Raw genomic sequence first — 18,295 nt, 5'->3', positions numbered from 1 at the left:
TGATGATCTACATGAGGTCAAGCATTTCTAGATCTTGCCATATCAAAGAGAGTCGGGAATGAGCTGTCAGACATCATCTTTTATACACCTTCATTTTAGAGGAGAAAAATCGAGAATTCTTTCTTAATGCTAAATTAACATTTAAATTTGAAAACCAACAATTGTGCTGACAACAGAAAGTAACAAGAACAGCCTGGAACCTTATGTTGTGCTGTTTTATGTCACACATATTTCAGGGCTTTGTGCATTCCCAGTAGATGAGAACACAAGCTTATAGTATTAGTGAGTTGAAGGCTTTGACTCCCAGAAGTTGATGGCATGAATAAAAACTACCCCTGTGTCTGTTTTGGAGAATATAGAGTACATCAAAGCAGAAGAACAGAAGATATTGTCAGGAGTGGGCAATTACCAGATGTTTAGCAGAGGGGGTGCTAGTCAGAGTGCTGATTGCTGTTCAACACAGAAACAAGAAAGCAAACCTGGCTATTTTCTACCTAGCTTTTCTCTGAGGCATCAACTGCCCCCCATGTATCCCTTTCCCAGATTTCTAAAACACAAATTGTGGTGGCCAGCTGCTTTAATGTGCAAAGTGAACACAGACACTGTTGTTCTCCCCTCTACACCTTCTTCCCCACACTGACTACAATGCTAAGGAATCAGACCAGATGCAACATTAAGTAATTCTTAAAGAAGGTAATTCAAATAACTATCAGCCCATTAACATTAGCTTAAATTCATAAAAAAAACTACAACAAATTTTGAAGGAAAAAGAACATATAAGGACATGAGGGTAAATGGAAAACAACAGAAACAGAAACACGAGTTTGACCAAGCAGATTCTGTCATGTAAATCCTAAATCCTTTGACAGCTGTTTTTTTGATAAAGGAAATGCAATAAATCTCACCTACATTACTTTCAGCAAGACATAAATATCATGCCCCATCAGCAATAGTTAACTAAGCTGTTGTTGTTAACTGACTCAAGTAAAAAGCACAGTGTACAGGAACAATTGAAGTTGAGGAAGAAATATACATGAATTTCTTCAAGTTTAAACAGATTTTTGCATATTTTGAATTATGACTCAGCACAAAAAGTGGGAGTGGGCTGATAAATTTATGAGATGTCATCAGCTTAGCGAAGGTCTGGGATACTGTACAGAAAGAAACAGATGACTCAGAAGACTGCAACAGCACAAACAGGATAAAATTTGTATTACAAAGTCTTACATGAGAAACTTTCTGTTCATATCAAAAGTCTCTGCTAACAACTTGAATTTACTTGGGAAGAAGAGGTCCTGGCTGCACTTCTTGGATAGAGAAGGATTATCAGCTGCCAATATTATTCAGCTGTCAAAAAAGGCAAACGTGATTGTAGGATCCATCAGTCAAGGAATTTCCAGTAAATACATTAATTCCACCATCTGAGATATTCAAATGCCCTCATCCAACACCCTGTAGGTAGTTCTGATTGCCCATATTCAAAAAAGATCAACAATCAGTAAAGTGATGATGGTGGAGAGCTTATTGCAAAAAGAACAAAGAGGAAGACTTCACTTATAATCAGAAGTAGGCTGAATAGATACAACCATTGTCTATAATTATCTGCATTATCAGTGCAGAGAAAATAAAAGCAGAACAAAGGACATACAAGCCGAACACTTATATATTCAGACCAAAAATAAGAAAGATTCCAATCAGAAGACCAATTGCCCTGGATACAGTTGTCCAAGTTTGGGAAGCAAGGACTAATAGCTTTTACAAAGGAGCACCATTCATTCTTTAAAAAATGTATATATTAAAACTATATAAGTATGTGTGTTTTATATACATAGCAATAGCTGCAGCAGAGGAATACAACACTCTGACCTAGAATATATCTTACAAACCTTACTAAATTCCCTAAACATCTGTCTGAAAAGTCAATCCCTTCCCTCTGATTGTAATTTGCTTCTCCAGAAAGCTAACAACTTACTTGAATGCTATTCTGTAGCATTTTCTGAAGACCCTCTTGGTTTACATTTTCAGGTTTTTTACCAGCTGTTTTTTCTTTACATGTGTACTGTTCATATAATAATATATTTATGGGAAAAAAAAAAATCTTTAAAAACGGTATTTGAGACCTCATATAGTCTTCCATAAATGATTGCCTATTTTTTATGTATAAAAGCATAAATAACATGCATTTATATACACGCTATATCTAGACACCTATTTAAAGTGGGTGGGGGAAATGGACAAACATATCCACTATATATATATACATATATATATATATATGTATGTATGTATGTATAAGCAAATAGTGAATAGAAGAGGAAGAGGGAGGGAGAGATTTTTAACATCCAGTTTCTATTCCAGACCATGTGAGCTGTGTACATCTATACACAGCACCTGTTGATTATTTCCTGATAGTATATCTCTGGATTATGCACTTCTTCACCTCAAATGTGAGTGTAATAAGTAGACTCATTTAATTAAAAACCAAGCAATAGTGATAACCCCAACTTCTGGAAAGAGCTGAGAGTTTTATCTGGCTGCACAGCAATGCTGGACATAAGGACAACAAAGCTCTTTCCAAGCTTCCTGCAGGAAAGGCTATTCAAACAAGTCTGTCTGCAACTGTTACAGCAATCCCTTTACACCAAAACTGGGTATGTGGGTGTGAATACTCATGCTCAGGAAAAAGGGGAGGATATTGCTCTTTAAACACTGAGGCAACTTTGATATCGAAGATGTTATGGACACAACATACGTTAATCTTCATTTTCAGTATATGAATTAATGTATTTTAAACAAAAAAATTACAATAAAATAAATTTTTGTTCCATTCTGTTTTGGTCTAGTAAAAAGGTAGTAACAATTGTCTTGCTGTTACTTAAAAAATTACTAGCCTGTCAGTAAAATAAGGAAGGAAACATTTTCAACAAAGAACAAACTGGAAAAAAAAAAGGCCTTTTAGAAAATGATCAAAACCAAGTTCTTCCATCCATCACTATTTCTTGAAAACATAAATAAAATGTACAAGAGTGCTAGGCAGAAAATACAAAATTTTTAAATGCAACTTGATTGCTCCAGTTACCAAGAAATAAATTTAATCAATTGTTCTACTGCAGATTTCCCAAAGAAGTAAGAAAAAACCCAAACTATTCAGAAGTGTAATAGTGACAGGAAGCCAGCTATTGTTATTTTACATATGTCACCTGAAACTGCTGGTATTTTCTCAATATTCGTGTCTCAGTTCTCATACATCATGTTCTCTCATGCATACATATACTCTCATACACCACCATTTAATAATAACAACAGAAAATATTTTTAATGCTGGGATAAGCCTTTGAAAATTATTGTCCAACTGAACATCCCAGTTTCCCTCTAACGCCTTGACCGGTCCATTTAAGAATCCATTTTAGCTACTCTTTCAGATAAGCTTATCCATAATAACCATAGATTTCCCTACAGGTAGAAAACAAATATAATTTGTCCCATGTGCTATACAGACATTTCTGCACAGTTGCTGCACTACAGTGGGATGTCTGAAGAGGAAGACACCCCAGGTATTGGCTGCAGATACATCTCAGCAACATGGCACGGAGTTGCGATTTGACACATAAAGTCTTTATAAATCCGATGTCTATGAAGTCAAACAAATCTCCTGCTTATTTATAGTAACAGGCAAGAGCAGATCCTTGCCGTCTTGTTACACAGATGGTTGTAACATTTTTATAGTTAACTTACAACGACTGATGCCTGAGGAATAGACACACATCTGCCCCCAACTGCCAGTCCTGTAGGCTCTTCTTTTTAACTTCAGCTACCAAAAATACAGTTGAAATACATAACACCATCACCCCTAAGAAGCTCCCACAATGAGAAGCCCCAAACAACTTTGCATTAACATTTGCACTGACAAACTGTAAATGTTATACAGACTGGACACACAGCAAAATTAACAGTAATACCAACTTATCACCAAAACTGAAGTTTTAGAGAAAATTCATAGCCTGGGATCCCATACAGGGAGCTTAATTTGGAAAAAAAATAAATCATTAGAACCTCCTAAATTAGTGTTTTATTAAAAAGAGTTCAAAAGAGCCTTGTACTTCATACAAACTACTGTCCATATGCTCTTTTTTGGCTTCTTGATAAAAAGTGAAGGCATGGTTATCTCATCTTGAAAAAAGGAAAGTAATTGCCTAGGCTTTTCTTCTCCTACTTGACACTACTTTGTATTTGCAGTATTTCCACACAACATCTGGGTCTTTAACAGGAAATGTACAGAGAAAATGCTAGCTGCATGAAATTAAATTCTTCCCATTTTAGGCACTGGCTGTCCACATAAGAAATTATATAAATAGATGACTTACAATCAAATGTTCGCTTTATAATAAGAAGAACAGATGCAGAAAAGCAAAGCTGTAATTGAAGCTTGGATCTACAGGAGTTGTCAGTGAAAGCTTAAACAGCCTGATGAGATCCTGACCTGTGGCAGCTTGGGCAAATATTACTTATTCATAAACATGTTCTATCAATAACAGGTCTAGGTAGATTCTTGCCTTTTTTTCTTGCTCCCCAAACCAGTATAGAGCTTCTGAGAAAGTAGATCTGCATTTACAGAACTGTCCAGCTCCAGAGGTAAAAAAGCATGCCTTTGAAATCAGTTTGCAAACAGATAAATGAGAGAATAAGCCAAAATTATGTGTTCATTTACCTAATTAATTTGGTTTTGGATTTTCCTTCCTGTGGAGTCTATATATTTTCTGCAAAGTGGAGTGCAGAAGAAAAAAAAAAGGTAGTTTAACCTTTTATTTTTGCTACATATTAATCTTATGCTTGGCCAGTTTTCTGTCTTTACAGCTGCCTTATAGGAAATTCTGTATTACATGCTACTTGCTGATTTCTACTATGAACACATATGCAGAGAAGGGGAATTTGAAGAATTTAATAAATACAATTTGCTGAGATTGAAAAACTTATACCCATGTGCTCTTTGCCATGTAACAAACAGAAATTTATTTCTCCAAGAGGTAATGTACTTAGCTAAACAAATCACTGTCTGTAAGATGAGAAGCACATATTTACCAAAAAATATCAAAGAGCAGCCTAATGTAAAAAAAAAATAATCATACATGTATCTCAAAGATCCACAGGTTTACTAGATTAACAGCATTAAATGAACATCTCTTCATGACTTGAAGAGACATGACTTGAAAAGTGACTCTTCACTGCAATCTTAATGTGTCTCCCTAGTCCTGCAAACCATGCATGTTTCAATTCAATTTGCCCCAATAACGTGTCAACTGTATCATTTGGATCTGCCTCTTTTAATGCCATATACATTTCACTGAGCACAAACAACTGAAAGAGATGAATATCTGCATTAAATTGAGAAAGCTGAGTAAAAATAATCTTTAATTTTTGCAATAAAATACTCTCTAAAACTTGCTTATATCATTTTGGTCTATATTCACTTGCAACACATATTCAAAGAGAGAGCTAGGAATGTCAGAGAAAGTGCTATTGTGTTTATCTTCAGTAAAGCATTTACCACAATTAGTCAAACATTGTTGTTTCAAAAGAAATTCCAATTGATCAAATAGATCTTACTCCTTCTACTAAAAAAGTTAAATCAGGGTCTGTCACAGTCTCCTAGAACACAGGTAGTGACAAAGATTTCTTAAACAAATACCACAGTTCCTTATTACTAAATGTAACTTTCAGGTCCCAAATTAAGTCAATGACATTAAATTTTTTTTTTTTTTAAATTTAATTTAAATTTTAAATTTTTAAAAAAAAAATAAAATATATATTTTCCAAAGAGAGACAGAATAGCAACAGCTGGAAAATTAGTCCCTTTGCTGGAGTGTGCCACAAAAAGACCCGTGCCATTTGTAGTTTCATGGAAAGGGGAAACCTACTGTGTTAAGAAGTTATCATCCTTATTATTTTGCTGTGATTATTAATACCTAAGTGTTGGATAAAAGTCTGAGGTAAAACACATTGTTATTTGCTCTTATCCCTTTACAAAATTGTCAGATCTGTATTTTCAAAATCAGAAGAGAAAAATAACTGGGTTTATTTTATGCAAGTCCTTAAACATAAATACAAGGAATGAGGAGATCTATTTGTTGTAGAAGTTACATTTTCTGTGTTCCTTCACCTAGATCTGAATACTTATAACCAATTTATAGCATTTGGGAACCAATACTAAAAAGTTATTATAGTTTTCACATTGAAATTAAACCTGGATTACACTCAATTTTTAAAGCAGTTTATTAGTCTTGTCACTTATTACCTAGATCTTAAATTAACTTAACTCAAGATGATAATTAAAATATTTTAAGAGCTCCCTCTTAAAATCCCAGTAAAGTATACTTTTCATGATTCAAATACCTGATACACTCTGCTATATTTACATATTCTAAAATACTAAATAAGGCAAATGCTTTCACTGTCATGTTTTCCGTCTTTGTTGTCTGCAAAACAGCAGCAGAATGTAAGGCACTGCCTGCAGCAGGATCACTCTGCTTTCAAACTGCTTTTTTGTTCTGGATTAATGCTTTCAAATCTTTTCTAGTGTATAATCACTGCTGCTGCAGCAGAGAATGAGCAACACATTCCAGTAGATCTATTTGGTTCTGACAGAGGAAAGGTTGAACAAAATGAACTTGCAAAGCAGTCTTAAATTCACATCAGTATTTCTACAGGACAACAGCTAAGGGAGAAAAAAATAATTCGTTTTTTTCCCCTCTGAACATAACCCTGAGTTCTCAGTGGATGTCCCCCATATGCTAAGAATCCACCACAAGTAAAGAAACCAAACAGGGAACTGAAAGGAATGGAAAGATGATGTGGTCACATAGATTAGGGATGCAGTCATAGTATTTTGAATTTCTTTGTTCTGTGAGCTATAAAAGAGGATGACAATTCTGGTTTACAGAAGACCAGGATGAAGGACAGAGAGAAATCTTAAAAGGAAGAGGGAAGTAGGGGGTCAGGAAGACTATAAAGAACGCATGTAGAGAAACAAGCTGATAGGGACAGAGAACGGAGAGATGGCAGCAAAAAATAAAATAAAATCAATACTTGGAAAAAAATGAGCACACAAGACCACTGACTGCTTCAACACATGTGAGATCTGTTCTGATTAGGTAGCCAGTGGTCAAAAAAAGCAAAGAGAAATTTGCCCAGCCAGGATCATGTACTCCAAATGAAGTTAACCTATGTTTTCCCTTTCACTACTGACAAGAGGCAGCCTGGCTATGGGGTTTGCAGAGCTGCCTCTCGGCCCCCCTCTCTACTTTATTCCCTGCTTCCCCAACTGTACCTAAGGTCTTTCCAGTGCCTGTTACACTGAATTATGGAGTGGAAAATGGAACAAGAGTACAGATGAACTTTTAAGTACCAAAAAGAAAAGTCTTGCTGTAGCTGCTCCCAACTTTTCTGGAGGATATCACTGCTTCTCTGAAAAAGCTAGTGGTGCCTGCAAGCTGTTAATAGTTCTCTGGTTACTAGGATCTTCAGCAAGATTTGTCTGTTTATATAATTTTATACAAGATGAATATTACTGAGAAAGGTAAGGTGGTAAAACCAAAAACCACACCTATTACATGGCATAATAGAATCCACATCTGTACTCCACATCCCTATTACTGAATTACCGCCTCACTCCTTTCCCTCCTGTCCCCCCCACAAATCCCCCCTCTTTTTTTTTTTTTTTTTATATGGTAAAACAATTCATCCAAGTTAGAGCAGAGAACAGCCGAAGCAGCCCACACACATATGTACTAGGCTTGAATTCTTTGGAAGACTATGTTGTTCAAGCTTTCCTTTTATTTATCCAAAATGGCACAAGCAAAAGATGTTATAAAAAAAACTTGACAGAATGCTTGGGAGGTGTGGGGGGGAACTGGGTACAGGGGGGACAAGGCGGTCATTTTCATTAGTATCCTATTTTCAAACAACCTAGTGTCATTTTTATGTTTACACAACACAACAGTAGAGCATTCCACATACTGACAGATTAACAGGACCTCCTACCTTGCCTTCATCCTCTCATGCATTCTCCCATGCTGGATGCACTGTTGGGCCAATTCATCATTCCGTTTCTGCATCTTCTCCAATCTGCCATGAAGATACTCTTTTTCCTGACTAAGCTGGTTGACTTCAGATCTACAGAAGTAAAACACAGTGATGATGGATGTTGTCAGATTGCATCCTGCAGCGTGCCATCAATATGTGGCTTCAGCATTTATAAAATTTCATACATGTATATGTAATGCATAAACAAGCTATTACTAGAACTTACAGAAACAAACCATTTTCAAATCATCTTAAAACAAAAAAAACATGATGCTGAAGGGTGTCTGGTAAATATGCCAATGGCAAACACTCAGTCATAGGTTGGTTATGCTAATTTCAGCCTCATTTAAAAAGGCATGTCATTTGGTGTTATGTGTTAATGTTACAGAAATCAATAAATGTAAATTCACATTTGTTAAGCAAGAATTTGGCCAGCATTTTGAAAACACATTTCAAGTTCTTTATTAGTAAAAGCTAACATTAATTTAAAAAATGGCTACTGAAAACTTGTTGAACATTGACTGCACAGTACAGGTTGAACTCCCAATAGCGCTACCGTTTGAGAAACTTTATTAACCTAACAGGCTCAAAATACCATTACACAGATTAAAAAAACCCCACAAACATTAAGAGGAAAATTAATAAAACCTTTAAGAAACAAGGGACAAATCATAAAGGCACAACCTAATCTACATAAAACTCCACACAGCCTTTAAGAGAATGAGTAACTTGTAGCAATTCTTATTCTTCACGGGTAAGCAGAGACACCAGATCCATGAATGACCTGGGACTGCTACTTGCTACATCTCTAACCATCAGCCCATGGAGAAACAGGCATGAGCTGTTTCTTAATATCAGGAAAAGCTCTCAGATTAAATTGTGATAAAATATACATTATGCACTTGTACAGTTTAACTCTTTGGAAAAGGTTAATGAGAATATGTCAGAATCTGCTATACCATCAGAAAGTAAGACTCAAAAGCAAGCAAATTTGTTTTATGGCATCTGCCACTCCAGATCTTGAGGTTAAAATGCTTCAGAGATATCTTTAAATCATAAACTTAAATATGCTGCAGTTACAGTGGAAAGATACTTTACCTTCCTGGCTGCTACAGAATGCAACAGCAACTGACATTCTGAAAAATACAACAAAGTGCAGGGGGGGAAGGAATACTCCTCCTTGAAAAACATGTTGTTACCCTGACAAGTCAAATCTAGAAATGACAACATAATCTTTACATGTTTAAATAGAGAACAATACATGATATCATCTGTGAATCTAAAAGAACCCAGTAAGGGAAACTTTGGAAAAAGACTGTGTGTAATTGAATTCAGATAGGGAGTTACAGCTCCATTAAGGAACATGACTGACAAATACATCAGAACTCTGCTGATGTATTTGTACATAAAACTTAAATACATGAGAGTTTCCTGGATGGGTATGTAACAGTGGGCAGAATGTAACAGGAAGGTAACTGAAGCTGAATTTTTACACTGACTTTTTACAGAAATACTAGTAACTTAAATGTCAGCATTAACAAAGCATTGTCACTTGGACCAACTGTTATCACATGGCATGAATACATCTGTACTTGACACTGATACTGTAAGAAAGAAAATCAGTGGATAAAAGCAAAGGGTCACTGCTGAGCAGCTCAACAGAGACCTCAACTCTCAAAGCCCAATCCAGTGGGGTAACTCAAGACTGCCTTCTTTTTTGCCAGCAAAATGCAACTGCATTTGCCATGAGGGAATACTGTAAATGATTGTGTTTGTAGGGTTTCCCAACTGGGCAATCTTGCTTCTTTTTCTGTATTTATATGGAGCTGTCTCATTTACAGAAACAGCAGAAGCAAGTTCCAAGGTGGTAAAATACTCAAAATTTTAAAGGGACAGTCTTACCTCCAACAAATTTGAAGGTGCCCAAAATCTTTCTGGAAAGATCAAGGGATTCAAATCAATCAAAAATCAAAATGCTACTAAAACTTACAAGTAATGAAATAAACATAAAATTAATTCCAGTCAAAATATTATTTACACAATGCCCGTTTCAAGTACACATCTTGGAGTCTGACCACATGAATTCAAGTATTTCATTACATTGCAACTTTGGAGTCCAGCACATATATAGGGCAGAATGCCTACTAAGGTCAATGTTAAAAGGTTGACACATCTGTGTTAAAGAGAGAGCACTGATTCCAATATGAGAGTGCTCACCAAGAGTCTTCATTATCACCTGACAAAGTGCACCTGTAATTACACTTCTGCAGACTTGGGCTGGCCCCACAAGTCATACAGTCATGTTAATGCATCTGTGTGTCCTGCTGAGACCTGACAGATTCAAAAGACCTGTATGAAATCAGTATTAGTTCAAAACTGCACAGAGCAAAGCTACAGCACGGGAATATATAAAGTGTGTGCTTAAAAGTAGATGGGTAACAGATTTTGCCAAATCTCATTTCTTTGTCACTATATTGCAAATATTTGATAATGAATGATTGGAGGATAGGGACAACAAAAACAACAAAAAACCCCAAGCCTCTATATTTCTGGGTCCATTCAATTACCAAGAAAGCCTCAATTCCTATTTAAAACCAGATTCATCTACCATGCTTGCTGGAAAAGCCTTGGAAAAAAACCCACCAGTTGCTCAAAAAAATTCAAATACTGGAGGCAAACAACCAACAAATGTTAAATAGTCACAATTCAAAGTCAGTCTCAGGGTATTTTAGGACGAGCTGATATATTTTTGAACACTGAGGTGGCAATGCTACCTTTACTCCCCAACTACCTTTTTTGCACTGCATGGCTTTTTAAGCATTGCCTTTTCTTTCTCCAAGTAAACCAACTGTTTACTTGTACAGCAATTAAAGACATGCTTTGAAATACTTTCTGCTGACACAGTACTGTTGCATATAATTTTAATGGCCAACCCTTCAGACAGGCTGTTTCACATCTTCGTACTGCTCCCTTCACCAGACATTTCACTCCTGGTATTGAGTGCAATGACTGCAGTCAACCAAACATGCAGAAAAATAGTTCAGCCGGGTGCGAGTTCTTTACTTCAATTAAACTCACACAGTTGGATGCCTACTGTTGCCAAACCAGTAATATAATTTATACATTATAGTCCAAACAGTAAAACTACACTAAAAGTCATTTAACAATATTTATAACATCATAAAATACAGTGTTAAAATATATGAACTGCAATATGTACCAAAATTATAAAATTTGTTTCTCATCATCAGTGATTAAAACCAGGATCATTGCTCTAGCTTCAATACTCACAACCCTGGTGACAGATTAGAATTCAAATCTTAATGATCAATTTACAATTAACAAGATAGAAGTGAAACAAATTAAACCAACCATTATATATAACGAGACCCAATGGACTCCCATTGTTCCCCTTAATTACAAAACGCAAATCACAAATTCACAGTGGGTAGTGTTAAGCATTAATCTACAACCTAGAAACTCAGACAGTGACAATCAGAGGAAAAAAAAAAAAAAGGAACAAAATAACAGAAGAAATCAACAAAGGACTATGTATTTAAACATGCCTATGAATACAAAAACCTTCACAGACACATCTTCTTTCTGCACAGCTTGAGGGGTTTATAATTTGCCTGACATTGTTTTTCTGAAGCTTTTCTAATCCTATGTAGGGGCTAGCTTACAAAAATGGTCCCAGTTTACAAAAAAACATTCAATTTAGATTTCTCAGAAAATCTGTATTAAATAATAATAAAAATATATGCAATTAAGAGGCATCCCAATGAAACTGTTCACATGTGCAGTTGCCACAGAAAAATCTGAAATGCCTCTTATTAAAAATGAGCCCTTTGCTTCCTATAAAACCCCAAAAATGTTAAATAAACTTACTCTTGTATCTGTTATTAGAGAAGATTGAGTGTTTTACCATTTAAATAAAGGCATTGTTAGTATACAGTTAGTTTTTAACCCCCTGGAAAATACGACAAAGATTCTAAAAGTATAGCAAGAAAACACACATCCAGGTCCAAAATTCAGTTTGGTAAGGTCAAAAGCATGGAAAAAAACATGGAGAAGATATTTTTCATGCAAATAGCTCATACTGCTGCTGATCTGTTTTAATTAATGTAAATGAGAACTAAGTTAGAAAATTTTCCAGGACTGAGTACTTTTTTTTTTGTTGGTTTTTTTATTCAGAAGAAAAAGCTACAGCATTCTGTCCCAAAATTGTGGTTTTACCAGTGACAATGAGCATGAAGATTGCCTTTTGGGGGGGGATGCTACTGAAAGACAGACTCAAGCAATTAAAATACTGCTGAAGTAATTTTTTGTATCTTATCTTGTTCACATAACTTTTTGAAACCATGTATTAATTCACCATTTTCCACCATCTCCAGTTCTACCTTTCTGCTTTCATTTTCTCATAATTTCTTTATCCCTACCTATTTCTCCATTCTTGTTAGTGACTGCAGCAGCTCCCACTCATAGGGAGGCAAGCTAAAGGTATTTTAGGGCCACTTCTGAGAACTGCTTTCATACATTCTTCCATACTCTTGTGCAAAACAAACCACTTTCTGGAGATCCAAGAGGGCTCCTTTTCCCTTTTTCAGGTTCTTGACATAGTCAGCTAATGCTGCTAGGTGGAGAAACACTTGGCAATCTCTGGTATTTATTTTCAGAGAATAATGTGTTTTCACAGTATGTTTTCTGTCTTTCCTTCATCCTTTTACAGTTACTAGTCTGTGACTGTGAGCTCTAGCAACAAAGTCTGTGTGCATTTTTATTGCTGGAATAATAACGCAATTCAAATCTATTTAGATTTTGTATTACTTCAGCAGAGGAGCTCCAATTTTTTTCAGCAGAAAACTTGTTTCCTCCTCTCTCAAGCACCCATCACAATATTCATAAGGAAAGATCTCCTACATTTCCCCAAATTTCTCATTTCTTCCCCAAACATTCTGGATGCGATTCATCTCTCAACTTAACAGCTAGTCAACACTTTATATTCAGTGGAAAGTAGGATGGGCAGTGGAGGCAATACCTGTAGGAAGAATCATATATATTTTTACATATACACACACATATATATATATGTCTGTCATCATACTTGTATCATTCCACTTTGACTATTCCTGGAAACTGATAGTAGGATAAATGAACTCTCTCCCCAAGCAAGTGTTGCCCCTGCTAACTTACCTTAACAGGATGATTAAATCCGCCCAGCAAACGAATCCTCTCTTGAAAACCAATTTTATCTTTTCTGAGCATTTTCCTTACTTCACATAAGCCATGTGAGATGATCCTCTCTTTAATTATCAAATGCACTTTGCATGAAATTTACAGAAGTTGCAGAATGATAACTCACCACTTGAGTTCCTGTTTTCTACTCTAAACATGACCTCTGCAGAAAGTTTTGACAGGGACTATTTTCACACTTAAAAATGTAAAATCTAATTATTTATTGGTATAGGATTACATAACTAACTTTTAAAAAAAAGATAATCCTGTCCTATAGAACTTTTAAATAGTTATCTTTACACCCCTATATATTTAAACTGCTTACTGTTCCAGATTTTATTCTATTCCTGATTTTTTAATAGATTTGTATTTAGACCTGCTATTGATTTTAAGAAGAGCACCACATAACAAGAGCTGGCAGAATCAGAGTCTCAATGACAAGCAATTTTTACAACAGTTATTTCAGAGATAATTATTCAGTGTGCAATATTGTGAATGGATCTTAAATAAATAAACCAGACTACAGTTCTGAGAACTTTAAATATTCCATATTTTTCAAATAATTTCAGATAAACTTGAATTGTAGCTTTGTTAACAATTTTTCACTCTTCCCTATTAAAACTATGAACATCAGGAAGAAAATAGTATGCAAGTTTTCCATTGGAATTGTTTAAGAAATTTGAAGAAATAGCCAGAAACAAACTGAAAAGCAGAAAATTGGAATGAGTGTGGATAAAAATCAATCCATGTTTCTTAAGTGGCATATCTTAAATTGAGATGATAATACCTAGGACAAGATGCAAACACCAAAATAAAAATACAAAATAAGGAAGCATCTCTACCAGTAAAGGGGACAGGACAAGAAAAATACACTAACCTGCGTTTTTCTGACATTTGTTCCAGCTTCCTTGCCAACATGCAACATTCTTCCTTTAATTTTGCTGTGAATGTATTCTGGGAAGTCAGCAATGAATCCAGTTCCTTTACTAGAAATTATAAAATTATAAAACTACTATACTATAAATTCATAAATAATTTAGAAATACATATATATATATATTCTTAATTTATTTCTTGGATATTTCTGGTATGGTTCTGGTATGTTTTTTAAACTTTGGGCACTTGGACATGGATTTATGACATTATTATTCACTAAATGAAGGCTCTGTGTCAGCACAAGCTAATCTAAAGCATTAAAGTGATGTTGCCACTGAGACAGGTCTTGTATGAGAAGAATCACCATAAAGACTCCGTATCAAATCTGGTGGGTTTGCTTTTTAGCCTGAAGCTCATCTACATTTCTGGTAAAGATAAGATTTCCAAGCCAAGACTTAGCTGCCTTTTGCTTCTCAACTGGTATAGAGGATACACTGGCAACCCAAATACTCATGCTGTATACTCATTTTATTCTCTCCCTAAAAAGGCAGTTCTTTTATGTACTGGGACTTCTGATTAAAATTAATGTGCTTTTCTTCTCTTTAGTGATAAGACATGGACTTATTGTCCAGTGAAAGTTGCAGAGGAATCATTTTATAAATTAATTTTCAGCAATTATCAGTTTGGGTTGTACTAAAACTTGTGACCCAGAAATTAAGCATCTTTATTCTTTAAAAAAGAAAGATACTGCAAAAACATATTTCCTGATTTCTGCTTTTCAAATCAGAGAAAGGCCACTGTTACCCAAATTCCTTGTATATGTGTAGGGTCATAATACACAGGGGTTTCTTTATATCCATAACGAATGGATATAATTTTCAACTCCTCCTAATCCTACTAGAGATATATAAAAACAAACTCAGCCTTAATGATGTTTCATTTTTGTATGCTGGGACAATTTATGCACCAGGAGAGTAAATTACGTATCTCTTGTGCAAAATTACACTTGGTCATAGGCAGATGTGCTGGCTAGAGCAGAGAAAAATGGTTCTGAGAGCTTCTTTTCTTTTCCTACTGTGTAGATAGCAGCCATAATGCAGCTTTTTGCATTCCCCGAACACACAAAAACGTCCTTTAATACTGTGATAATGCTGCAAAAAAGGCAGAAAAATCAGATGACAGATGTAAATGTGCCTGCTGCCTCAGGTATTATCTGACAATGTTTAGGATTAATACAGGCTATATCATTTTTCTAAAGATATTGCAGGACTCATGGGTAAAAAAAGTATTTTATTAAACCACTGAATATACTGTGTTCTGTAAGAGCTGAAGCTCCTCCTCCTTTTCATGCTCAGAGATTTCCTCTCTAAAAATTAATTTTTTTGTTTATAATATGCACCTTTAGTACTGTTGTTGGCACAGTACTTCACAATAACAAAAAGCTTTTATTGTTTGTTTGGAACCATTTTACTTCCAGAACAAAGGTTAGAAGTTATTGATCAGCTAAGTCAATGCAATGAAGTCTCCTATTAAGAGAACCTGAAGTATGCAAGGAATTAAACATCTTTCTTCTAGACTGAGGGAGTGTGGGGAGGCACATGCTAATGCTAAAAATGTTTGAGGCTGCAAAGATTAAATAAAGGAACATATCAATTTGGAGCCAGTGAATTACATCCAGCTGCGACAGTGAATTAAGAACCGATTAATGGCTAAAGCTTTTCTCCAGTTTGGATGCCGAAGCAAACTCATTAAGCTTTTAGAGTAGCTATAATGTGTGTACTGTGGGAACTGTTCAATGCTATTCAGGAGACTTTAACTGTAAGCTCAGAGCATTTCCCGCAGAGCTTCTGATGCTATTTTCTTTATATAACATGTGTGCCTGAAAATCCAGCCAAAAACAAGCCCTTTGTTTTTCTACTTTGTTGTGGTCTCTCTCAGCTTTACGTTTCTTGAACACAGGTAAATAAACTCATAATCCAGATGGTGCAACAGATGTGAGAGCAGCACTCTGAAATCAACAGACAGTGGGCAATACTTTCCATTTTCTCTTTTAAACGCTAACTAATATGTAATTCGGAATCTCCGGTGTAGTTAGCATCTGCTCCCTTCGGCCAGCCAAAGGTTACAGGTGTTCCTGATGTCATTTCACAGTAAGGCGTGGGCCTGGCTTGTGAGTGAGTGCCCAGGCTCTAATCTTTCCCTACCACCTACCAGTTTTCTCATGCTGGGCCTCCATTTGCTGCATCTTCTGTGTCAGCTCCTGCTCTCTTTGCTGGGCCTGAAGGGCTTGGGCCTTTGCTTTATTGCTAATGCTTTGCTGAATGCTCTGTTTCTTCATCCTATAAAATTATTTAAAAAAATTAAAAAAGGAAATAAAGAAACATTAAAAACATATACTGAAGATGATAAATTAAAAATAGATAATTTCATTGATAATAATAAAAAAAAAAAAGAACTGTACAGGCTTTTCACATTAAACATCCCCCTTCCACTTCAGGTTATACAAACTGACCTTTCTCTTACAATGTCAAACACTCTCCAGTGACTAGCAGAAAACAGATAAAAAATATGACCCATTTCCTGAGCAAAAATTAGCCTTCCAGAAAAAAGAAAACAAGATATTATTTTAAAACATTTTAAACATGACTTCTTCTTCATAAGGGCATTCCTCAATATCCATTTTGCATTTAACAGATTATTTACATTTTCTTTTAAATGCTACATCTTTAAGATCGAGATGAAGCTTAGGGACCTGACCCCGAGATGGACTGGTTCCCAGTGAACCAGCAGGAGACAAGTCAATGGGAGTGATTGCCACAGTGCCCATAATACAGCTACTCTGAAAGCTTAATGAGTTTTCTTAAGCAACCAAACAAGTTTTAACTATTAATTTATGTAAATAGGAGATGAATGCATCCATTACAATAGAGAAGGTTTCAGTACAACAGAGGCCCAGCCCCTTGGGGTTCTGCTCACCAGGGGGTTGTACAGGAAGGTCTAAAGCTCCACACTATTATTGAAGTACACAGGCAAGAGAGCAATTTACTTGACCAGATATGCAAGATGGGGCAATCTACTCCTGAGGCAAAACAAATGCTAGACTACCACACTCCATTGAAGCATTTTATTTAATGCAAGCCAAGCAAAAACAGCATGGAAAAATAAAACCCCAAAAAGATTGATGCATAAAAATTAGAAAAGGTTCTGAACTGCAAATTCATATCTAGGCTTTTCCAAAGGTTACAAATATTTACCTGGTTTACAACAGGATCCAGATTCAAAATTTCCATGTACTGATTTCTATATTTAAAATTACATGTACACCCTTTTCTACAGAAACTACTTGTAATAGCTTGGGATAAGTTTCAATAAAGCCTTATAAGTGAACACTTTTTTTTCTTTTTTTTTTTCTTTTTTTTTTTTTTTTTTTTCCTTTTCTTTTTTTTTCCTATGGAAAATACCTATTTCAAGGGAGTATAAAACAGAACACAGGCATAGATCATGTAAGGATAAAGCCACATCTCATGTGGCTGCTGCACTTAACCTTTGGATTGGTGCCTAATAACCCATCCGAGATATTGCAATATCTCAGCATGACACACACAATGTTAAATCTTCTCTCTCAAATTTACCCCAAAGCAATACAAATGGTGGGTCACATTACACTAATTCCTGGTCCTGATGTTGCAAGCCCTACCTTAGGCAAAACTCCCTTTGAAATCTCAGGCAGTTTTTCTGAGGTAAGACTGAGAATGATTTGACACAGAGAACACATTTAGATAGCAAGAATATTATAGCGTTAAGAAAACAAAGCCCATTTTTCAAGGAAATTTCATGCACTTTATCATTCCATTGTCAGAATTACTTCATAACCATATTGGGGCTACCCTAAGGACAGATACTTGCCTAGAGTTTAAGTTCCAAATATGGAAAGCATTACCATGAAAAATCTTTCCATTTTTGCTGGGAAACATTCTAGTTAAACCCCTTCACTGCTTCCAAACATCTTTTACCTTCAGACAGTGGTCATAAGCACTGGATTGCTTCAAAAATGCACCAGCACATTCCCTCAGACACTTTCAGCTAAAGGCAGTGGCAGTAGCAC

General features: G+C 35.6%; 1 protein-coding gene across 1 annotated transcript in view; it reads right to left on the bottom strand.

Moving 5' to 3' along the window:
• The window catches only part of SDCCAG8 (SHH signaling and ciliogenesis regulator SDCCAG8), a 100,650-nt gene that overhangs the window by 31,471 nt on the left and 50,884 nt on the right, over nt 1–18,295 (bottom strand). The window contains exons 14-16 of the mRNA XM_071739105.1: nt 16,402–16,529; nt 14,192–14,300; nt 8,038–8,169 (exon numbers count right to left, since the gene is read on the bottom strand). Coding sequence (XP_071595206.1) covers nt 8,038–8,169; nt 14,192–14,300; nt 16,402–16,529 — 369 coding nt within the window. The remainder of the gene's footprint in view (nt 1–8,037; nt 8,170–14,191; nt 14,301–16,401; nt 16,530–18,295) is intronic.

The sequence above is a fragment of the Heliangelus exortis genome, chromosome 3 (genome assembly GCF_036169615.1).
Source record: "Heliangelus exortis chromosome 3, bHelExo1.hap1, whole genome shotgun sequence".
In the NCBI taxonomy this organism is placed as follows: domain Eukaryota; kingdom Metazoa; phylum Chordata; class Aves; order Apodiformes; family Trochilidae; genus Heliangelus; species Heliangelus exortis.
Note: the sequence above shows the minus strand (reverse complement) of the source record. Positions and strands in the feature narration are given on the sequence as shown.